The following is a 25,230-nucleotide window of genomic DNA, read 5'->3' on the forward strand; positions in this document are numbered from 1 at the left end:
ATGTGTGCAACAGGAAGCAGCTAAAGGTTCCCACACACCACAGAATGTACCCAGCAAGGCTTTCATGTAGAGAATTTCTCATACTTGATCACCACAAGCCGTCATTTTATATGCTCATGATGACCTACATGTCGTGAACAATAGACTCCCACATGTGCGGCGCATTGAAACCACTCAGATGTGAACCAGTTAGATAAAAGATGCTTCAGCAGGCTGATTGAGCAACAGCGTCTCAAAATTGCAAAGTGGCTTATCTCTGTCTGATAATATATATACATATTGCTTCTCCAAAGCAATTATATCATCTAAAAATATACACCACTGATGGGTTATGTTTTGTTCTGTTTTTAGGGCAGTACTTTTTTTTGTCAGCCCATTCAGACTTTTAGCTGTATATGAAAAGCAAGAAACACACTGCAGTGAGAGCATCACACGAGCACTCGCTTCTTCCCTTTTTTATGCCCTCTTTTGAAGCATGTCTGTCAGAGAGCCCAGAGCAACATCCTCTTGTCCAAACGTACTGGTAGAAGATAAAGCTGAACATTTGAGCAGCATGATTGAAATTCAGGATCTTAGTCAGTTATGCTCCGACCACCCTACGGTCTGTACTGCAGAAGACAACAATCACCCCGAGCGTGCAGATGAAAGCTCCCATAAAGCTGAGCCTGCACTCAGTTCATTGAGGAAACCACAGCTGGTACCAGTGTTTGTCTGACATACACATAAAAACTCTAATATTTCTATTGTTATGTTTGTGTTTTCTGCTCTTTAATGTTTCCTCCTGTGGGAAAAGAGACAGAACAGACAGTATGGCCACTTCCTCTTGTCACATTCCTCTTGGCGCCTCTTCCGTCTGCGCCCTATCTTTTCCTCTATCTCTTCACACGTTCGCTCCCCGTCACACTTTCAAAAAGTATCCATCCAGAGCTGCTCCCTCATTCACGTCACTCTTTTGTTGTTACTTTTTGTCAGTTTCTTCTTTCATCTGTCCTCAGCAATACATCAAGTTTGGACACTTGAGCTCACCAGTTCTTTCAACCAAAGTCCCATTTAATGAAAGAACGCTAGGACACAGTACATTGACATTTTTTTTTTAAAAAGTCTAATGTTTAAATTAATGCGGTAATCATGTGCCATCACTCTAATGATATTTTTAGCTGCAATGTTTTTATTTCTTGTCAAATACTTCCAGCATTTCCTCATTGTGTTAATATAAAATATGATACAGTGATATCTGGTTATGTGTTCTTACGTTACTTTCTGTTATCTGTGCAGTTATCCGTTTGGTAATATATAGAGTTCACACTGCCTTTCCAACATTTCACACCATTGAAAACACACGAGTCCTTTTGGAGGGGTTTCTAAAATGTCGCTGCACCAGTTGATTCTTTGTCTGTTTGTCAAAGTGACTGAAATTCTGTCCTCACAAGCACTTAAATTAGATTTTATTTGAACAAATTATAACAGCAATCGACTGATGAAGAGCAAATCTTTGTAAGGAAACAGTGGAGAAAATGTTTTCGTAGCTGTGGGCAGTGGGGTTAACGCTGCTTGTAGGTTTTAGAAGCAGCTTCTTGGTACGGTCTTTTTTTCTGTGGGGTTTGCTTGTTCTGCCTGTGGTTACATGGGTTTCGTATCAAGGCTAATAGGTTAACCGTTAATGATAAATTGACTGCAGTTGTGAATTTGGGAGTATGCTGTTGTCTGTCTCTCTATTCCCCCTGGCAACCTGTGCAGCTGTGATCTGTATGCTCGCCGGCTATCAGATGTTGGATAAACAGTTAAGAAAATGGATGTCTGCTGTTGTGATTTGATAAATAAACATGTATAACACATCCGTCTCTTTTATTGATTTTCTTCTTCTAATGTTTTCTATTACTTTCTGCCGAAACAAATATCCATCATCACTGAGAAGTTTCATCAGAAATTTACATGAAGTCAACCTCTGTACTGAGTTCACTCCCCAAGTTCTGGGAACAATTATATTGTCAATGACGACTGTCCTTAAAGTTTCACACAAAAGAGCAGTCGCTGAATCTGATCTGCAGACGGTTGTTTTCTGAATTACAGCAAATATTTTCCAGAACCTCAGAGACCAGATACACGATCTCAAAAGTTGATCTTTAGTAGCTTGAACTACAGTTACTGCAGGAAAATATCTCACACATACTGTGCGCAAATATGCATGTGTTTCGGTCTATTACAACAGTAATTAAATCAAGTTGAAGCGACTGAGTGTCTATAAGGAAACACATTTTCAACCTCTTCTGGATTCTGGTATGGCCCCTTTGTTTTTCTAAGAAATACTCGCTCTGAACAGTATATCCTGTACATAATGTTCACTGGTATTACTGAAACCATGCTGCTACCACATGTATTTTCCTGTATCAGTATTTGACATAAACTGCAATAATGGCAGTGGTTTCCTTTTTTCTTCATTAAAACTGGACAATAGATGATTTGAAAATGCTGAAGATTATTCTATTTCTGCTTCAGATGGTAGAGCCAGAATTTGATGTAAGCAACATGAAAGTATGGCCCCATCCTGCATCGTCTCAACAGTTCAATCTGCGGCTGCTGGTGCAGTGGTGTGGGGGATTTTTTCTTGTCACACTTTGAGCTGCTTAGTATCAAATGAGCATCATTTAAATACCGCAGCCTGCCTGAGTACTGTTGCTGACTATGCCCAACCCTTCTTTGACCGCAGCGTGCCCATGTTCTAATGGCTACAGAATAAAGCATCACGTCACAAAGTTTTGTTTATTTCAAACCTGTTTCGTGAACATGGCAGAAAGTTCACTGCACTCAAATGGCTTCAACAGCCACCAGATCTCAATCCAATAGCATGTGAGATTTGCATCAAGGAAGTGCAGCCAATAAATCTGCAGCAACTGTGTGACACTGTCATGTCAATATAGACATTGCTTAAAGTGACAGCTCATTGCTAAATTTCATTTTAGTATTTTTCCTCTGGCCCGTTGCTGCTCTTTATCCATCTAGATTTCCAATTACTTTCCCAGATTTTGAGATATTAGCTGTAGTGTACCCAATCTTTCTCACTACAGTGGAACAGGATAGCACTCTGTTGCTCAACCACCAAAAATTGCTGAAAAAGTCTGAAGCAATCTCTCTTTCCAGAAAAAGACCCGAGGCTTTTCTCATTTCTCTTTTTTATTCTTTCTTGTGTGTTCTCTCTCCTCCTGCTAGTGACCCAGAAATCTATCACAGTACTCCATGGCTTCAGTGTATTAAAGAAGGATGGCACACAGCTGTAATATGCAAAATAAAGTGTAAAGAGGACCTTCAAAGGACTCAAGGACTCAAGGTCCTTTTATTCATTTGTTGCTTCAGTTGTTCAGTTGCCCTTCATTGTTTGAGTGCCTGTGTACATTTAAAAACAGTGATAATCGCATTGTATTATGTTGTGAATTGAATGTAAAGTAGCCCTAATTATATAACATCTTCTGATCTCTATATATACCTGAGATCTATGGCTGCAGCTGTACCTTTTAAAAAAAGGTACAGCTGGCCAAAAGTCATGTTTTATTCACAATGCTTCAAAATGAGGCTCCAAACTGAGAATTATTTGTTTTTTTTAATGACTCCACCCTTCTCCTATCTCTTCCTCACCAACTCTGCCGTGGTGGAAGGAATTAGGATGTGAGGAGAGGAGTCAAGGACAGGAACTGCATGTGTGCAATCCAGGAAAAAGCGAAAGAGTGCCGATGAATGGAAAAACCCACAGAGACTTGTTGTGAGAAATGTCATGAAAGCTCTATTTTCTTTTTTACAGAACTACACCCAGAAACCACAACACACTGAAGACAGAGCTGCTCTAACTGCCACATGGGACTTCAGTTAGCCTACATTTCAATACCTCGGCCAGGCTGATATGAGCATTGAAACACATAAAAACAAACATCCCCTCTACTTTGTTGGACCTGCTGTGCTGACAGATGATTGACGTAATCCCTGAAGCTAGGTTAGAGTTAAACAAGTTGGTAAGAAAAACACAGGGTCACAAACACAGAATCCATTTAAATGAGAAAATGGCCAGCTCTTCATTTGCTTCTTGAGCTATCACACAAGTTTCATACATACACATATATGCAGGGGTCCATGTACAGTACCACCTGTATGTGTGTTCAAAAAAGGTGGCTCTTTCTGTGCTGACAGGTATCCAGAACAGGAACGAAGCACACGAGCAGAAAGAAAAACAATCTTTCTGCCCGTCAGCACTTTTCTTTTCCTCCCCTCATCCATCCTCTCATCAGGTTGCTGTTGTCCTTTCTCTTCCTTTCTTTTTTCCATCACTCACCTTCTCTCATTTTGTCTGCTCTTTCACTCTTTCTGCCCGGCCTCATCACTCTCTCCATTTTTCCTAGCCTCCTCTGCCTTTTCACTCATAACTCTTTAGTGTCTTCTTTTCTCCCCTGTGTGTATCTCTGCCATTCATCTTTTATCTCTCCTCAATTTCACCCCCTCCGGGTACTTTCTTCCCACTTGTGTCATTTGTCTTCCATTTTCAAGCACCATTTGCAAACAGTTGTCAGCAGTTTTATCTCTTCGGGACGGCCAGATGCATCAAGTGTTTCCACATTTCAACAGATTTGTAAGCGAAGGCCTCACATGCGGTTTACTTGATACTGTGGACTTTTTTTGGTGAATTTAAAAAACACCTTAACCTATAGACAGTTTAGCCATGCTTATTTCCATTTCATTTCTAAATCATTTATCATGTTCGTTTTCTGTGGAAAGTGCAAAAATAGGTGCAGCAATTAACGAAACATGTGCAACAATTCTAATGAGACAGAAAGTCAATATTTGGTATGACCACCTTAATTCCAACTATTCTTGGCATTCCTGGCACTCTTCGGGAATTGTTTACCGGGCTCCTTGAAGCACACTCAAAGCTCTTCTTTGGACGCTGGCTGCCTTTCGTTTTGTTCTCTGTCAAGATGATCCCTCACTGCTTCAATAATGTTGAGATCTGGGCTCTGATTAGGCCAATCCATGAGTAATGGTGTTCCACTGTGTTGTTGTTTTTTGTCCAGGTATGCTTTTACTTCACTGGCAGTATGTTTGGAATCATTGTCATGATGAAAAATTGCCAGCCAGACACTTTCCAGATGGTATTCCATGTTGGATAAAAGTCTGATCATACTTTTCTATGTTAATAATTCCATTCATTTTGACAAGAACCCCAACAACACTCGCTTAAATGCATTGCCAAACCATAACAGAGTCTCCAGCATGTTTTACAAATGGCTGTAGACACTCACCGTTGTATCTCTATCCTAACCAGCCATCTTTCTTTTCCCTATTTCCTGAAGACATGGATTTCAGATACTGTAGATATCTGCTTGCAGATAGCTTGTAGGCCTGCCACTTCTTTTGTCTTTGCACATCATACGGAGATATGCAAAGGTTTTGGCTAATAGCTTTTTGAGAATCAACTTGTTGGTATATAAATCCTATTTTGTGTTATCTGTAACTGTTATCTTTGGCATTTTTCTTAGCTGTTTTTCACCTAAAGAATTGGTCAGAAATGTTGTGTTGTTGTGACAGGCTAAATATAGAGACTAAATATACAATTTAAAATTGGTTCTTTGCCAAGTGTTATCTTATATATGACACAACAAAAAATGAGTTAAAAACAACCCTTAATGAAACATTTTGAAAGCCCTTCAGAAAACCTTTAATTTCCAGAAAGTCTGACTCTTTGGAAGCAAAAGGTGAAGAAATGATGGCTGACTCAAGACTTTTGCACATGCTTTAGTTAAGAATAAAATGCAAGCATGCAACAGTTTTTTTCTTTTCTACTCAGACTACTTGTCATAGTGCATGTTAGTGTTTTACATGTCATCTACAACAACGAAAGGAATCGTTTACAACAAATCCCCACATTGGAGAAGCTGGGTGTGAGGAATGTTTGGTATTTTTGCTCATCAGAGGAAATCTTCATCGGTTTTCATGTTTCAGCGTGATTTAAAACTGGTTGTATCTCTAAGCTCCACGGGTTCTGTGTGAATGAACACATTTTAACTGCTGTTTGTCACTTCCCGAGTTTCACCTTCCTCTTTGGCGCACAGCAGGCAAAGGCACATTACTTCCTGCACTTGGCTGCTATGCCTCCGTAGACCAAAGGCTGAGAGAATTCCTATCTGTCCAAACACAGCTGCTAGAACGACTAAGGATAAAAACCAAAGCTGTGAAAAACTGGCTCGGCATCCACGTTTGAACAATGTGTGAAAAGAAAGTGGCAGCCAGCCAAGGGCGATGGTTCTACTCCACTACCAGAGAAAATTTCAGTACCACAAGCTTTTCAAGAAGCTGTGAGAAATACAGCTGTTTCTGAGCCAAATTATTCACTGCATTTTAATCTGCACATTGTAGACTAGCATAACACAAACAAGCAGTTATGATGGAACTCATGAAAAAGACACTCTCATTGAAAGCCCCGAGGTAAGACAAAAGACAACTGCAGGGGATGTCTCCATGATATATAATTAGCATCACCTTTTGATTTTTCAGGCATATTTTAATCCCGTATATCTATAAATCTGAAGTTTTTAGGGCGTATGTTGTAACTCTTGATCTCTGGATTATGATTTATGTAATAAATCCTTCAATAAAGAACAGAATCCTGACCCACAGAGTCCTCTTACGACCCTTTAATGAAGGAAGCAGAGGCGGATCACTTATTATACTGAAACACACAATAGCCTTGGCCTCACCTTCAACTTGTTTCATTTCCTGACTGATGAACTCACAAGTAAACACATATGTACCAAGGCCTTGTTCCTTTAAGTCAAGATCATAATTTTTGTCTTCAGATGGGAAGAAAGTCTCCACAGTGTGACTTTATGTACAGACTTGTGTCTCCTTTCTGCTATAAATAGACACACAGAATACCCAGTCTTTGTGAAGACAACTTTATGGGTTAAAGGTTAAAGTAGTTGCAAAACCAAAAAGTGCAAAGAGTGCATAGTCTCACTTTTCTGTGTGTGTTTCTGTAAATAAAGGTTTTGAAGCAATTGCACAGAATTATTCTCAAACAGTTTTAGGGTTTTTTTACACAGCAAACCTTGTTAAGGCTGCAAGCCTGCAATTCTGACTTCAAAGAGGCCTGTTGCTCAACCATCATCCACCCGTGTGTTCGCTTATCCATTACACGGGTGATTTGGCTGATTTCGTCTATGTCAGTGGGTTAAACGTTTTATTTCATCCTCGCTGATCTCATCGGGAAGCTATTTTGAGCAAGAACGCTCGAAACACCCACTGTATGCTATACGTTGAACAGAAATAGCACAAGGTCACATCTAAACACAGCAAAGCATTCAGCAGATAAAGACCTTCACAATTCCTTCTGTTGGCAGAGACCAAAAACAGAGCAAAAAGAATTTACTGTCATAAATTATTTATAACTGACAGATGAGGTCATAAGCAATTTTACAATGAATACAATATCAATATTGTGTTTGCAGTTTGTTTCTTTACTATTATTATTTAATGAAGTTACCATTATTATTTACTAATAGTATTGGCATTATCATGTTTAGAACTGTGCAAGTAAATGAAACAGTAGTAAGGGTAAATGTTACTGTTACTGCAGAGCTGTTTATAGGTAGGTGTTATGTCATATTTCCTTCAAAGCCAGTTACTTCCTGTCCAGGAGGATGTGGTGACTTGTTGCTAAGGCACAACACAATCTTTGTATTTCTGCCTGTCTCTTATTTGCTCCATCCCGTAAGCTTCTGTACTGTGCAGGGGAAGTGTTGGAACTGCTTGCAATAAAACAGCAGCGCCCTCTTTACGACACTGTCAATCCTGCTGATTTTCTGTTGTTTAACTGTGTGTAACACAAAATGTGGCGCAGAAACAACACGAATGATATCACTCAGAGATGTGAATCTGAAAACCCATTTCCAAAAAAGTGTCAAATGTAAATGAAAACAATGCAACAGAATCCAAATCTCACCCACATTTATTCAGAGTAGAAAATAGAAAACATATCAAATGTTTAAGCCAAGAAAATGCACCAAAAAATAAGCACATGGTTTGATGGCACCAACACGTTAGGACAGTGGTCCCCAACCCCTGGGCCTCGGACCGGTACCAGTCCGTGAGTCGTTTGGTACCAGGCCGCGAGAGTTGAAGCTCAGGTGTGAAATGTATAGTTTTCAGGGTTTTTATCGGTTTTCAGTGTTATTTTGCTATCGTTTTTATCGTTTACTCGGTTTTCCTGGGTCTTTTCACGTGTGTTATGAATAAATTTTCTTTTTTTCGGTACCGGTACTAGTTTTATTTTTGTTGTATTTATCCGCGACACCTTAAAGGCCGGTCCATGAAAATATTGTCGGGCATAAACCGGTCCGTGGCGCAAAATAGGTTGGGGACCGCTGTGTTAGGACATTGCCCTACTATGAAGACCTGCTGCTGTATATGCAGTATACTGTCTAGCATTGTCATGCTGAAATACAGAAAGCTTCACTGAAAAAGAGGTAAGCCTGTGATCCTTCTGCTGGTAGATGGGAGCATATGTTGTACTAAAACCAATGGTGCCTTTCCAGATGCACAAATTGGCAATTACATAGGCACTAATGCACCCCATACCATCAGAGATGCAATTTTTCAACTGAGCGCTGATAACAGCACTTGTCCATTTCTGCTTTAGTCCAGAGGATAGAGTGAAATTTCAATTTATCTGACCACAGCCTGTCCGAGGTACCACAAGGAGAAAAGTGGGGTACACACTGGACAGGTCTGCAGCCTGATGCAGGAAAAGACATAGAGACAAACTCACATTCACATATATGGGCAACTTTGAATCACATACCCCCAATAATTGTATGTCTGTGGGAGGTATTGGGAGGCATGGCTGTGGGAGCACACGCAGAGAACTAAACAAACTCAGAAAGGCCTCTGACCAGAGGTGGAGTCGAACTCCGGACTTGCTTACTTTAAAACAACAGTACTAACATGTATGTAACGATCTATATTTACACATATAATGGTCAGTATGCTGTTTCTTCTTTCTTGATATACAATATTCCTATGCATGTACACAAAACCCGTTGTTCAGATGATCTTACTGTTTTAGCTTCCTCTCAGCGTGTCTGCTCTGACCAAAAACAGTGTAACTTCATCTTTTACAAACAACAGATGCGTCTTCTTTTGGAACATAATACATCAGCAAACTGCAGAAAATCAATGAACTAGACAAACACGCACGGTGGACTTGCCTAACTGTGTTCTTCAGTTCTTCCCAACTGCTTTTAAACTGACAGACTGACTTAACAATGGGTCATTAATCACATCTGAGAGTCGCTGGAGACACACAAACTGCATGCATGACTTATTGTGTTTTTGACCTTGGCGGACTCACGATTGAAGGCATGAGCAGACACTCAAAGCTTTGACCTTTTGATTCTGAGTGCAGCCGCTGCAGACATGGCAGCGATCTCCCAGGAGGATTCAAACCTCTGCTGCTGCTAATGTCTTAAAACTGATCAAAAGCTAAACACACACCTCAGCCAGGTTTAATATACTGAGGATTGCTAGATTTTGAGCTTAGGCGTTCCCCGACTTTATTTTTACTTCATCTTTGCAGTAGAGGTTAGATGAGTTTCAGCATTTGCAGGAAATATCCTGTGCATTGTTTCTCAATTACAGGGAAGTGAGCCAGGACAGACTGAAAGTTAACTGTATAAACATGTTTTGGTTGGAGGGCTGCTGCCTGCAGAAGAGAACAATCACATGCCAAAGTCTTCAAAAGAAATATATATATAGAACACCTGTTTGGCAATTCAAAGAGTAGTAGAATATACCAAATAAATCCAAATATTTCTGTGATTTTGTTCAGCGGCATCAAAAATATTCCCAGTTCTTCTTCTATAGACAATAATAAATGCATTCCAGCTATGTTCACTTTTTCTTCTCTCTTTTTGTCACATCTTACTTTAATATTATCCAAACTTATAGACTTTACTGATAGTGCAGTGCTTTTTTTTTCTAGACATACACCGCCACCTCTTGGTGTTTCTCTATATCTACAGATAATATTTTCTTTGGTCTGTCCTGTCATTTTTTTAGCTATTTATTTAGCTATACATTGATAGAATTATCTATTCGTGGAATAATTCAATTCAATTTAATTCTGTTTTATTAATATTGCATCAATTTACAACAACAGTTGCCTCAAGGCACTTTATACTGCAAGGTAAAGACGCTACAATATTATAAAAAATCTCCCAACAATCATACAGCCCGCTTATGACTAAGCACTTGGTGACAGTAGGAAGGAAAAGCTCCCTTTTAACACAGGAAGAAATATCTTATAGAACCAGGCTCAGAACTGTACTTGAACACAAGTAAGAAAAATATAGGCAGCCCAGTGCCACCCCCAGCCTCCTCATAGCTGTACTTATCAAATAGGTGCATGAACTAGTAGACAGTTGCATCTGTGGTATAAATGTGAAAATCCTAGGTGATTTTCAGAAAAGTTGACCTCTGACCTTGACCTTGAGGTCGAGATTCCTCTCCTCTGGGATTTTTAGTAAATGCACTTATGGTGTACATTTAAAAATCCGACGTTGCCTCGTTCACAGGTAATGGCACTCACAAACTCGGGTGTCCAAATTTAGCTCATATACTCGACGTAAGCGACTGTAAACCAGTAACGACAGCTACGTAACTACGTGTGGGAATTTACACTTAATAGTTTGAATCAAAGTCATAAACTATTAATCGTTCATATTTTATTCGTTTTAATCCTTGGTACGCGGATTTTCAGAAATAATTTGTTCGCCAGAATCACCTATCCGCTACAAAATTAATCTAATTTAAATACGTATGACTAGAATGTCCACTCTTTACACCCCCTGTGGAGCTAAAAAAGAGGTAAAAACTTAAAATAAGTGTAAAAAAAAAAGATGCACATTTGTTGACTGGAATATTACAGAGCAAAGGCGAAGAAACACCAAAGCAAAGCTGATAGAAATTATCACAAAAATATAGGCACGACTATTGACTATCATGTGGGGAGTTATGGTTTCGGATATTTAGGCTTTTTATTTTTGACGCACTTTGGAATTCGGACGCTGTTCGGCGCTCTCTCACCGCGAGAAAAGCCCCCGCCTTGCCCGGCCAAAGATGCTCCGGCATCTCCAGAGTCTGCGAACACCCCCAGAAACTCAGCATCCAGCATTTCAGCCCTGACGCCGGAGCGCACCGGTTTACAGGCGACCTCAGAGGCGCTGCTGTGACAGAACAGTTTGCAATGGACACGTCTGCACCGGAACCGAGGACCACTGAGGTTTGTGAGGTGGAGGAGGCAGAAGAAGCTGTAAGCTTGAGGAGAAGTAGTAAATCGTCAGTTTCCATTTAATTCCTGCCTTTACGCAGGGTGGAGAGGCAGAGCGATCCGCCGCCTGACAGTAATCCTCTGCCCGGGAGGAGCAGGGAAAGCCCTTTCAAGGCTGAGGCAGAGTGAGGGAGGGAGAGTTTTAAGTCGGACGGGGAACGAGAGAGTTGTCATATTCGGAGCTTTTGCCCTGCCACTCGAGGTTTAACTGATCTGCTCCAGAGCCCGGGGCGACTCTCATTCAAGCTTCTGGGAATTAACTTCGCACCATGAGCAGACCGACCGACGGTAAGCAGTGTGCGCGAATCTGCCTGATCAATACCACAGTGTCCTGAGAGGGCTTAGCTTGAAGTAGACATAAACAGTCCCTCGCCAAGGTTATTGATCACTGGCTCACTTATTGACAGGCTGTTAACTAGCTTTTTTTTTTTTGGCAGTGGCATTTTGAAACAGAGCATGATATTGGTTATAGATCGGTGACGGGATTCATCAATGTTTTCCTCAATGTCATTGCGTGTTGCCAGTTCTGAAGACTGTCAGCAGTATGTACTGACTCATGAGGGACTCCAACAGTAGAGAAATTTCTAAAGTCATATAACCCAGCAGGCTGTTGCCTTTTATTGACCCAATATTTAAAACCACTACTCGAACATTTACTTTTTGAGGCAGATTTTATTGTTATTATTCTTATTCTATTATTCTTTGTGTGTGTGTGTGTGTGTGTGTGTGTGTGTGTGTGTGTGTGTGTGATGGCTTGTCAGATGTATTTTGGAGAGAAGAAGCCTGTTGTTCTTTGATAGCTGGAAGACAAAAGAGCTCATCTGTAGTTGACACTGTGCTGGGTGCACATATTAAAATGCATCAGTGACTCAACATAGCACCAAATAAAATCAGGTTTTTTATTAATGTGAAGCCACCTAATCCCAGAATTGTATCTCTGAAGGAACATAGAACAAAGTGGATCTGCTGCTTCTACACAGTGCTTTCCAGTAAGAGCTACCAAGCAGCTGCCTTCTCCTCCTAGCAGCCATTCAATTTTATACCTCCCACCACAGGGAATAGTTAACCTTATAAGGGCTTTGGTGGTGCTACACTTGTACAAGTAGTACCATGTCAGTATAGCTGAGGCCACCCCCAGCTGAGTGTCTGTAGCCCCCACAAACTCTTCCACAGAAAAAGAAGAGGATTATCTGTTTGGTTCAGAGCTTTATTGGTATATTCATGCTTTTTACCAATGAAGTCACAGGTCAGAGTAAACATGAGACGCTTTCAAACAGAGCAGAATAACTGGGGTGACTTATGAAGTCACAAGATAAATCCGATGGATCCCCAGACTGTTAAAAGATTCATGCTTTAGATGTTTTTTTTAATATATTTTTTGCATGCTTTGTGTGAATCACTGGATATCTCAACTCTACTGCAACTCAACTATTCAAATAATTTAACTTGGTCAATCAGTGGTTTCCAGTCGTTCGTTGGGACCCATCATGAGGTCTCAATTATACAAATGTAAAAATTTCAGTGGTTTTACTTATGAGTTACTGCATATTAGGCATCATTTGTGCCATTTTATTTTCAAGGGGTCACTAATACACTCCTCAAAAATAATAAAGGAAACTCTTGATCATCACAATATAACATGAAATCAGTTAAACTTCATAAATCTGACCAGCCAGAAAGCATTTCACCTGCTTTAGTGCAGCTGAATGCGACAACAGGTGCACTGTTGTGGTCTCTTTTTATCCTTCCTGACCTCCTTTCTGTACTTCGGCTTCTTGCTGGTGTCCTTGTCAATTCTTTTAGCACCAGATGATGTCTGCTGCTCATTGAGATTGCACATGTAGTCCAGCTCCAGCACGTATTCATACGTGGTTTTATGAGAAGGTTTGCTGTGTCTCTCAGCACACTCTCCAGAGTGACTGGGCGAAATGAGGAGTACTGAACGCAGCTGTGGTTTGAATAAGAACAGGAGGCCTGGCATTGCCAGAGCCCTACTAAATAACCTCTAGCGAGCAATTCATGTGCATGTTTCTGACTTAACTATTACAAACAGACTCCATAAGCATTGCATGAGATGCTGATGTTCTCTAATGGGATCTGTGCTCACAATCAAGCACAATGCAGCTCAGTTGGCATTCACCAAGGATATCCAGATGTCTGTGAAGAGAACAGCACCTCTGGTGGACCTGCCAGTTCTGGTCTTCTCTGGCAAATGCCAAGTGAGAGAGAGATTTGAAATTCTAGTTACTTTTAATAATTTATCAGCATTATACATCCGTGATAACAATAACACTCACCAGCCATTACACAAGGTACACCTGCCTTGCCTTCAGAACTGACTTACTTTTTCATGATATAGATTCAACAAGGTGCACGAAACAGACATTTTGGTCCATGTGGATTTCATGGCATCACACAGTTGTTGCAGATTTTTTGGCTGCACATCCACAATGTAAATCTCCTGTCTTACTACATCTAAAAGTCACTCTGTTGGATTTTGATCTGGGACTTGCGGAGGCCATTTAGACTCATTGTGACATTCCAGAAACCTGTTTGAGATGATTTGAGTTTTGAAGATGAGCACACTGAGGTCACAAAAAACATTCACATGGTCAGCAGCAATATTCAGGTTGGCTGTGGCGTTTAAATGATGCTGAGGTGGTACTAAGGGGTCACACACACCATTACGCCACCACCACCTGAATTGTGATGTAAAGATGTTGTTTACATCACATTCTGACCCTGCCATCCAAATGCTGCAGCAGAAATTGGGCTCATTACCAGGAAAACATTTTCCAGTTTTATTATTGTCAATTTTGGTGTGAACTGTAGCCTTAGTTTCCTTTTCTTAGCTTACAGGAGCTGCACCTGGTGTGGTCTTCTGCTGCTGTAGCCCATCAGCTTCAAGGTTTGAGGTGCTGTGCGTTTTAAGACTATCCTCTGCATACTTTAGCTGTAACAAAAGGTTATTTCATCTACTGTTGCTTTTCTATCAGCTTGAAGGAATGTGGCAATTCTCCTCTGACCTCTGACATCAATAAGGCATTTTCTCCCAGAGAGCTGCCACTCACTGGATATTTTATCTTTAAAATGCCAGTATATCAGCAGTTTGTGAAAAACTCAGACCAGACTGGCACAACAACCATGTTGAATTCAGAGTCACTTAAATCACCTTTTTCTTCTTTCTGAGGCTCAGTTTGAGCTTCAGCAGGTTGCATTAAGGGGTACACAGGGTACCTAATGAGGTGGCTCTGACTGTATATATAAATGACACAGCGATTCTCTCATCTGTAACTGGAAAAAAAATGTATTTTTCCACTGCACTCTGGTGTTAGTGTCAGTATTATCATTATTATTAAATAATAATAATATCATGTGATGTTAATTTCCTTTAACTAGCTCCATCATTTCCTTTCCTCCAATGGGAGCCTCTTATTTTTCATCACAAATCTGCAAATTCCTAAAAGTTTTAGTCAGGGTAATATGTTAGGAAGACCGCCCTTTTTGAATAAAAACAGATATTTTTGATTATTGTGTTAGTCAAGTATTGCTTAAAGAAGCAAATGTTATACAGAGCAGTTATTTGTTGTGTGGACAGAACTTTTCCTAGCTCCATTATCAAGAAAGCAGTACCCATGCTACACACACACACACACACACACACACACACACACACACACACACACACACTGCATATACAGTACACGCACACAGCACGAGTTCAAATTCCAAAATTTAGATCACTTAAACCTGCTAATAACACACACACACACACACACACACACACACACACACACACACACACACACACACACACACACACGCACACAGTAACACATTTAATTTCTCAGCCACACACAGGTGGCTCAAATCTTTCTATGTCTGCTGTTCCAGTTCTTGTGCTGCCATCTGGCTACAAAACCAATGCCAGCTTCTGTGATACACACACACACACACACACACACACACACACACACACACACACACACACACACACACACACACACACACACACACACACACGTGTGTACTTGATGATACAATTTGTTAGGAAACATTTTTGTCCCAGTTTTACCTTTTCTTTATCATGAAAACATTTTTAGATTCACAACCCTCTCTTTCCATGTCTCTCCTGCTGTCACCAGCTTAACCTGCCAGCGTGGTGTTTGCTGTGATTGCATAATACTCTGGGATGCAGCAGCATTAACTGTAATGTAATTGAATTGAGCAGAATACAGTAGAATTGTTGCTCAGAGTGCTGTACGGTCTGTTGAGCGCAATTTACTTTTATGGCAAAACAAAATTTAATGAGTCAGGCAGTGAATTTTAATCCTCCCACTGCTCTTTTCCTGTGCTGTCCTTTCATCACACAGATGTGGTACATGGACATGTGTGTCTGGGACAAGTTAAAGAAAGGCCTTTTTCATTAAAATGGATTTGACTAGTTTCATAAGGATGACAGAGGTGTAATCTCACAAAGACCCCAGAGTGCACTGTTCTCTCACCAGCAGTGTGTGTATCTTTGCTATTCTGCATGTATGTTGAGATTTGACATCATTCAGAGCTTTATTGACATATGCAAAAAGATTAAGTCAGAAAATGTAATGCAATGGTTTGCTGCCATCCAGGATTAGAAATGGAAAAAGTAAATATATAGGAAAGGGAAGGTAGTCAGGACTGAGGGAGATTGCACTACCTGAAGGCAACATTGTAGACATAGAGGACAGAACTTGGAATCCCACAGGCAAACGGGAAACATGAAGAGCTTGCTAGAAAAGCTGCAACCACCAAATACCTGCAGAGACTAAGGCAAATCCTGTGGAGTCAGTCGAATGGGAAGAACAACCATCAACACCTACGCCTTGCTGGCCGTTAGATATCCTGTTGGGATTATCAGCTGATCAAAGGAGGAGATAGAAGCCACTGATATCAAGGCAAGAAAGCTGCTTTCCATGCATGGAAGCCCAGCACCCTGAGACTGTATGCTAAATGGAAGGAAGTAGGTGGAGGACTAGTAATTGTCAGAACCACTATTATCAGGAAGATGACCACGACTGATTACTTGCTTAGTCAACACCACAGGCAGCAGAAATCTGAGAAAGAAGAGGAGCAAGAAGAAGAACCATCATGGAAGGACACGTCCTTGCATGACATGAACCACCTTTACATAGAAGAAGTGGCTGATATTGGGAAATCCTACCAGTAGCTAGATTGAAAGACAGCACAGAGGCATTAATCATAGCAGCAGAGGAACAAGCTCTGAGCACACGATCCATAGAGGCTGCAGTCTACTACACCAGACAAGACTCCGGGTGCAGGCTGTGTAAAGATGCCCCTGAGACAATCCAGCACATAACAGCGGGGTGCTAGATGCTAGCAGGCAGGGCATACATGGAACGCCATAACCATGGAACGCCATAACCATGGAACACCATAACCATGGAACGCCATAACCATGGAACGCATAGTATAGAGGAACATCTGTGCTGTGCTGGGCCTGGAAGTCCCGAGGTCAAAATGGGGACCCCCCTCCAGGATGATTGAGAATGACTGAGCTAAGATGCTGTGGGACTTCCAGATAAACTGGTGATGGCTAACCATTGATAATGGAGATGGACATAGTAATGTTGGACAGACAGAAGAAGACAGCTGTAGTGATAGATGTTGTCTATGTGCCTTGCAATAATAATGGTTGTAAGTCAGGCTGATCTCCCTTGCAGACTAAGAGGCTTCTAAAGAAATTGGGTACAAAGTCAATCTCTTCATGTTTTGTTAACATTCAATCAAGTGTGTATACTGGTGTGACTGTTCTATTACTGTAAATGTTTTTATTCATGTTTTCTGACTTACTGATCCAACAGGATTGGTTGCCATAGTGTTTGTGCACCATTTAACAAGAGTGTCATCTGAAGGCCACACCGACGTTTTTTTTTTTTTTTGAGCGGTTGATGTTGGAAAGTAATTGTTGCCTTGTAGAACTGATTGCTTTCATCTTAACTCATGAGGCAAAATTGAGAAACTGTTTTCAAATTCATTAAGATTCATTGTTTTGCCATCCCTGTAACAACATGCTTGGCTGAAAAAGGCGTTTAAAACCTTGTCATTTTGAGGCTGTGGAGCAACTGGCTCAAAAAGATAACAAGTAACATGCTTTTTCATCCTTGCCTCTCTTCTTTCTTCTGCCAGCAGTTCAGTACCAGTCGAGCCTCTATGGAGGAAACAGCAGCAGCAGCTCTCCCGTCTCCAGCCGTGGAAATTCACCCATCGTGTGTGAGCGCTGTGGGGAGGTTTGTCGTGGGGAGGTGGTGCGTGTGAAGAACACACACTTTCATGTTAGCTGCTTCACTTGCAAAGGTAAAAGAAAAAAAAAAATCCAAATAAACCCACACACAAACATGCTTTATGTATGTATTTATTTATTTATTTGTTTTTTACATTACACACACATAAAAAACTCATTAAGTTTGCACCACAGTTATATCTGCTTCCGTACTCCACTCTTACCCTTACATACAAGGGTTTAAATTCATTTGTTTTTCAATCTTGGTCTAATGCATTTCATCCGCATCAATTTACATAGTTAAATATTAAATAATTACTCAGACAAGAAGGAACCAAGGTAATTGAATAATTGCTAGCTTCTTCTTGCTCACTGAAATGGAGGCTGAACTACAACTTCACCAGGAACAGCCAGAAAAAATTAGAGACACCGATTTGGAAAACAGTTCTGTCATTAGTGACAAAAATTATGTTGATGTAGGAAATATCGTTTAGCACAGTGGAAAGATCGTTGGTCATTTAAACATATAAGGCATTGTACTTCTGTCCAGATTTTCTGGCCACATAACATGCATAATATCATATTTTAAATCACCCAGATGCACATGTAAAGAAAACTGCTATACATAATTGTTCAAGGTCTGTTAAATAACTTTCCTCCTTTTTTCATGTTGTTCCAATTCTGGATACTCACAAAAAACCTGGTTAATTGGCCTGAAAATGAGGTTGAAATATGTACAACTGTGTTTTTAGACAGACTGAGGTCCTGTGTAGAAAGTTATTTAAAAGACTGCAATGTTTTGAAGTCATTTAACATATATTATAAATAGAAAATGCCCCCAGTAAAAAAAAAAAACAACAACTAAAAAAAACAATAGGTGACTTGATACTAAGAAATGTGTTTTTGTTTTTTTATTTTATTGTCCTCTTATAGAATTTGATTCTTGCAAAATGTTTCAGAAAAAAATGGTCTAATGATAACGTCTACAAATGAACAAGGTTAATTAGTCATCTGATTGAGCATTCCTGAGAGTTCAGGCTCTCGGGGATGCTCGAAAAAGCACCAAAGTAAGAAGAAAAAAGACAGAATGACTGATTGAAAGACTGTGATCTTCAGGCCCTCAGGAGACACTGAAATAAACAGATTATAGCTGCAGCCATTAATGGAAAACTCCACCATGCAAAGAATCACGTATCAACAAGTTCCAGAAGTGCCGATTTAAGGAGGATTGAAGTGTAGTGGAAAACTGGGACCATGTGGCTTGTTGCCAACACAGTTCAATCTCAAGCAGGAATGGGGGACACTGTTGTTTGAAAACCACTACATTTGGTCTCTTCGGTTCTCAAACACCCATTAAAACTCAAAGTCAAAATTTTCAGCTGAAGAGCTTTCAGCTTTAAAGACTAGCTCGTGTGAACCAAATGCATATGCCTGAGACTGCTCTGAAATCTTGGAATCCAGCTGTTTTTTCTATGCTTGTGATGAGCCACGGTTTTCCTTATATGGCGACAGGGCTTATAAGCTCTGGGTTCTGTACATAAAAGCAGGCGAGGGGCAGCCAATGGAAAAAAAGAGGCTTTCAGGGATGCAAGTCTTAAAGAAACAGGAGCTACAAGTGGCTTATTTGACACTGAAAATGAGCAGCAGCGCTGCATCAATGCCATGCATAAAGTAAAATAAATAAAGGATTTCTAATTTACCCTAGCAGAAAATTAAATTATATCGATGTTAAGGAAGCGGCTTTTTTGGAAAATACGCTTACCACGCTTGCTTGTAGAGATAAAGCTTAGCTTTGCCTATTAGTTTCGCATTGCACAAAGACACAGTCTGGGTGAAACAGGTAGCATGGGTATGAATATTGCTGTTCTCCAAAAGAAAAACCATGACTTGCAACTAAGGTTAGCAGTAAGGTAGTAACACATAGGCAAAAAATTGTATAAAGTGAGCAAATTTCCAAAAATAAATCCTAGCTGTAAGCAGTGGATGCAGGTGTAAAGAAGCAGAGGAAAGATTTAATCATTTAGATTTAGTGTGAGGCGCTGTTTTTAGTAACACAACTATACGCTTTTTTAAAAACATGTTTATGCATGACAGTGTGCATTTGTGCATGTAGTTGTGCGTGCAAACCCGGAACTATATATGTCACTTGATGTCTCTGCATGGTTGAGCTCCACCAGCGAGCAGGTGGGACAGAAGGCACTAACACAGCTTTGCAGTCAGCAGCTAGCTTAGCAGTGCAGTCAGCAGGTTTTCAGCCCCTAGTCAGACTCCAACCAGCTAACCTCCTTTCACGGGCCGGGACCTACACAGTCCCAAAGCATACTGCAAGACAACACAGTTTTCTCTGTTTGATCTAACAGAAGCATCGCATCAATGCACTCAGTCACAAAGCACAGAAGAAGAGGATTTTCTTTTTTTTTTTTCTTTTCTTTTATGGAACGCCATGTTTTATCTCACGCACCATTACTTACAGATGCAGATCTTAAAATAGCCTGAGGTGAAATGACTCTTTTGGTTGTTTGAATGAATAATTGATTATCTGCTCGATTGAAGCACTCACTCCTCCTGACGGGACATAAGCCAGATGTACTGACAGAAGTGTCCCGTTTGATATTAAAGTTCATATTATTATGGACAATTGATCTTGCAGAGTAAGCTTAATGACTTTAAGCTAATGGCACAGTCCATTAGTACTTCATCAGCAGAGGAGACGTCAGCTGATGGAGCAGACAAGAATCAAAACGTCAGCTTTTAGTACACAGATGTCTGGTTTTTCCACTCTTCTGCTTGTTATCTTCTTGATTCTGCTCTCCTGTGCTGTCGCTCTCTCGTCCCACATTCTTTGTTTTTTAGATGTGAATGTCAGTGAGTTACAATGCATCTTTGGTAAACAGCTTGCCTGTTAACGTGACTATTCAGGAAAGAACAGGGGTATTTTTAGGGAACAAAGACATTAGAGTGAGACGGATGAGGCAGCTACACTCTATTTTAGAGTGACTCAAATTGTTTTTTAATGTGTTGCGAAGTGACTAGTGGTGATGGTGGTATGCAATGAAATCAAGATCTTGGGCCTTTTTAATGGCATATAAATTAAACGTATTGAAAACCTGGAACTATTTAATGACAGTTAATTATAAGTTTTCATTGAGTCAGAGAATAGAAATCGAGATCAGACTGGCAGTATAAGAAGTCTGTGATGTGATGCATGAAGAAAAGACTGCACGTTTTTTCTGACACTTTTAGTCATGAAAATATTAACCAGTTTGTTTTATTGAAATGTCTCAACAAGTATTCAGTAAATTTTTGTCTAATTTGGTGACTTAGCAGCAATAACATCAAGGTATATTTTTTCTAGGACTTTATCAGTCTCTTACATGGTTGTGGAGGAATTTTGGACCACTTTTTCTACAAAGTCATTTTAGTTCATTGAGGCTTATGGGCATTCATTTATGTACAGCTCTCTTAAAGTCCCACCACAGGATCTCATTTACCAACACCCAATTATTTTCTTTTTCTGAGATTCTGTTGTAGATTTGCTACTGTGCTTGAGATCATTCTCATTTTGTATGACCCAGTTTGGACCAAGCTTTAGCTGTTGGACAGATGTCCTTATATCTGACTCTAGAATACTTTGGTACATGGTCGACTCAGTGACGGCAGGGTATCCAGGTATGGTGGCTGTAAAACAAGCCCTACGTCCTTATTCATCCACCGCCATGCTTAACAATTAGTATGAGGTGTTTGTGCTGATATAATGTGTTCTCTGTGCATTATGGCCAAACATCTCCACTTTGGTCTCATTTGTCCAGTGGTCACTATTAGATGCAACTTTGCAAACCTAAGCTGTGCTGCCATGTTCTTTTTAGAGAGAAGGGGCTTCCTTCTGGTAACCTTTCCAAAAAAGACATAATTTCTGATTGTACTATCATAAAATTTAACATTTGGTATGCTAACTGAGACCTGTAGAGTCTGTAGCTCTTGGCTTTTTTCAGTTTTTCTAGCCATTGCACGGTCTGATCTTGGCATACATTTGATGGAAACTCCTGGGAACACCAGGGCACTGTGTTAACACACCTGAATGCTACAGAACAGCAAACATCTGCTGTTATAGAGAGAGTCACACCTGCTATGATCAGTTAATGAAGTGCATCTCATTAGCCGCACCTTCTGCTACTTACCCTCTTAATTCCTATGGAAGCAGTAAAGATGCACTTTACAGCGCTGTATTTAACACTCTGTCCAGTATATAACGTATTTTTTAAAAATAAAGCTCACTACCGTGCAGAAGTAACTTCATCCCATGTGCAATTTAGAGCTGAAAGTTGTACCAAAAAAAAGGCCTTGCATACATTCTAATATACTCTTCATCAATGTGAATTTTCATAAAACAGATAAAAAAAAATGTGGCTGCACATAATGATTTCTCTGAAAATCTCTCATACAGCATCTCGTTTAAAATCTGACTGACAAATGTTAACAATTCACAACCTCAGCGTCAAACAATACTGCCAAAATCCATGCTGTAGCACATAATTCTGCCTTTGTACAGTTAGACCACAGACTGATTAGACTCGTGCTTTTCCCTTTCCCCCTCATCAGTTTCTGTTTGATCCTTCTGTCCCGATCACACACTCATGCAAATCCAGACGCGCTACAGAAAAGGAAATCCATCTTAAATTGATGATGCTAATAGATGAGGGAAGACAGTGACGGGATGGCAGATGTGTGCTGGATGGACAGATCAATAGCCTCATTGATACCTCCCTAGAGTCCCCCCGCATCTTTCTCTACGTCCTCATCCCTTCACTTTGCTGTCTGCTTTCCTTTCTCCTCACATATGATGCTCTTTCTCTATTCAGCTTCCTCTAATCTCTCCCTCGACTCCCATCTTGCCCTTCTTCGTCTTCCTCTGTCTTGTCTGAGCCTTGTGTCTGAAATAATCCTCTCTCCTCGACATCTCTGCTTTTTCAGGCAAGAAAACTTCCCCATCTACATCATCTAAAACCTTCCAGCATCTCTTTTCTGGTAAATCTATTCGAACACTGGCAATAAGGATATTGGTGCTCGGAATTTTCCTTTGTATTGAAACAAGACAAGACAAGGCTTGTAATGTCTTCCCTCAAAGGTGGTGAAATATCAGCACGCACTAATTTATTTTGATAGATCATCCAGCTGCAGGTGCTTTGCCTTCTCAAATGAATTTAAAACAGACTCCTATGATTCTAGTGAAGCTTGCTGCCAAGGCTGACCCACTTTAAGATAAAACAAGTTTGTGTTTCACAAGTGAAACATACCAGGAGCAAGAGTCTGTGTATTTTATCACCATTAGTGTGTGCTCAGCCATACACAGTCATGGATGGCCTGGCTCTTTCTTCAGAACAGACTTCAAGGGCAAACTGTAAAGCATTAATCGCTGTATCAGCTTTGCTTTGCAGCACTTTTTTGTGGTTTTGAATGAACATTTGCTGATGTCCTTGTGTGTTTCCATACATGCTTGTATTCTGTGTTTTTACGTGTGACTGAAGGCCAAATCACAAAGATGAGACAGTCAACACCGCACCTCCAGGAGTTCCTTTCTTTTTGCATCTTCGTTATATCTATTATTATTAAATCTTATTCATTTTTCTTCTTTGAATCTTTCCTTCATTCACTCAATGCTTTGCTTCAGGCATCAAATAAAGAAATCATTACTTGCAGTCTTTCTGCCAATATCGTGTGTTTGTGGATAAATGCATTCACACCTGAAGCCCTTCCGTCTAATAGGCTTTAAATCACTATTAACAGCTGTAAAAAGAAAAAGTACTTGGATACTTGAGTGCCTCTGACAAAGTGCAGCTGAACCTGTCCCTTAAAGGGAGAATAAGGCTGGGAAGCAATTAAATCAATGAAGCAGGGCGTGAAAAAAGGGAATACAGTTTACGAAGCAAATTTATTTAATGGTTGATATTTAATTTATTTATCTGTGCTTTGGGAATAGTTTTTATTGTTTTCTTGAATAGCCCAGTCTCACAGCAGTTTGTGAAAAAATCATAAAAATAAATTTTTTCATGTTTATGGGCACAAAGCAGGTAGGTGTGATCAGGAAAACACGTTTTGAAAGACGTGTCGTATTTTAACCCAAGCCGTTAAAACTTTTTAAGCCTAAACACTTTTAACTGACAGTACTTTTAATGCCTAACCTTAACCAAGATACATATTGATAATGAAAAAACTGTGATATGTATGTAAGGTTAAGATGACTTACACCTCCAGCACCCCTCCTCCAACCTCCAAATTATTTCCCTCAACTTTCCATAAGTACATATCAGAGTGGACTCATGGAAAATCATGTTCTGGGCCTTAGGAGTTGTGATGAAGATAAATAGATTACTTCTTGATATTTATAGACTGTTCTGCAGGCCTTGTGATTACAGCACAATTTTATAACCTCAATGGTGCCTTAATTTCATTGCTTTGCAAATCACAAATTGGGGTTATTAGTGAGACTTTGTTAGAGAAATTAGATTTCTATTGATTGTTATTTATGTCAAGTGAGAAGTCATGCAAGTTAAAGTGGTTTCAAAAACTGCTCTCTACACATGGATTGAACTGCAGATGAATGAGCTAATTAAATTTATTCAAACCCCTCTCACTTCACTTGCTTTTCTTATTAAGAAACCAAAGTAATTAGTTAATGTGAAATATATTCATCTGTCCCCATTTAAGCTTCTTGTTATTAAACTACTTGATTTCCTGTTTAATTAAAGGGATAAAAGACAAATGTGAGGCAACTTTGAAAAAGCAGGCATGATGCATACTGAGATCCCCAGTTTTGCACAAAATATAATATAAAAGCAACTTTTCAATATTACCAGTGTTTGTTATCTTAACTTCACTGCATATATCTCTTAAAACTAATTGTATGTGGAGCCACACATAACTGGGGGTGTGCGACCTAGACGTGTGACCTCAGCCAGCGAATGCACTACATAGAACAGAATGCACTACATAGAACAGAATGCACTACATAGAACAGAATGCACTACATAGAACAGATTGCACTACAACTGAGTATTTACCTGTTAGCTACATTACTAAGTGCAATAATCGAAAGGACGGACAAAGTTTGAAGTTTTCAAACCAGAGAAAATAAACAGCTAAATGAAGTCTACTTTTTGCGTGTTAATGTAAATGTTAGGGAAACATAAAAGTTAACATAAGAAGGAAAAAAATTAAAATTATGGACTTTTGCATACTTTGTCATAAATGTCTTAATTTCATGTAATTCCTAACAGCTATTTCACTGGGGGCTGGTAAAAACACGGACTCTGTGTAAAGGTGAAGGTAGCTTCCTGAAAAAGCGAAGCTAATGAAGAAGTGCCTTAAACTTGGTGTGTAGTGGCCTGGTTGTTACAAACTTATGGGAAAGCTGCATTCAGCTTCGTTACTCTGTGACCTCAGTACACACTTTCCTAATTATTGGTGTCAGTGATTTCCTTCAGGTCTTACCGAATGTGTTTATGACAACTCGCTAGCCCATAAACCTTTAGCAGCGCTATTTTTCGCTGTTCAAACAAGAGATACAACAAAAGTTTCAAAACACCAA

General features: G+C 39.9%; 1 protein-coding gene across 4 annotated transcripts in view; it reads left to right on the forward strand.

Moving 5' to 3' along the window:
- The first annotated feature begins 11,035 nt into the window (after positions 1–11,035).
- The window catches only part of LOC146510146 (actin-binding LIM protein 3-like), a 60,277-nt gene continuing 46,082 nt past the window's right edge, over positions 11,036–25,230 (forward strand). The window contains exons 1-2 of one of the 4 annotated variants that reach the window (XM_085174843.1): positions 11,036–11,653; positions 17,555–17,719. In XM_085174843.1, coding sequence (XP_085030969.1) covers positions 11,635–11,653; positions 17,555–17,719 — 184 coding nt within the window. In that variant the 5' untranslated portion in view covers positions 11,036–11,634. Of the gene's footprint in view, positions 11,654–17,551; positions 17,720–25,230 lie in introns of all 4 variants that reach the window. The other 3 variants (XM_085174842.1, XM_085174840.1, XM_085174841.1) reach the window with 3 other exon arrangements.

The sequence above is a fragment of the Neolamprologus multifasciatus genome, chromosome 10 (assembly GCF_963576455.1).
Source record: "Neolamprologus multifasciatus chromosome 10, fNeoMul1.2, whole genome shotgun sequence".
Classification (NCBI taxonomy): Eukaryota; Metazoa; Chordata; class Actinopteri; order Cichliformes; family Cichlidae; genus Neolamprologus; species Neolamprologus multifasciatus.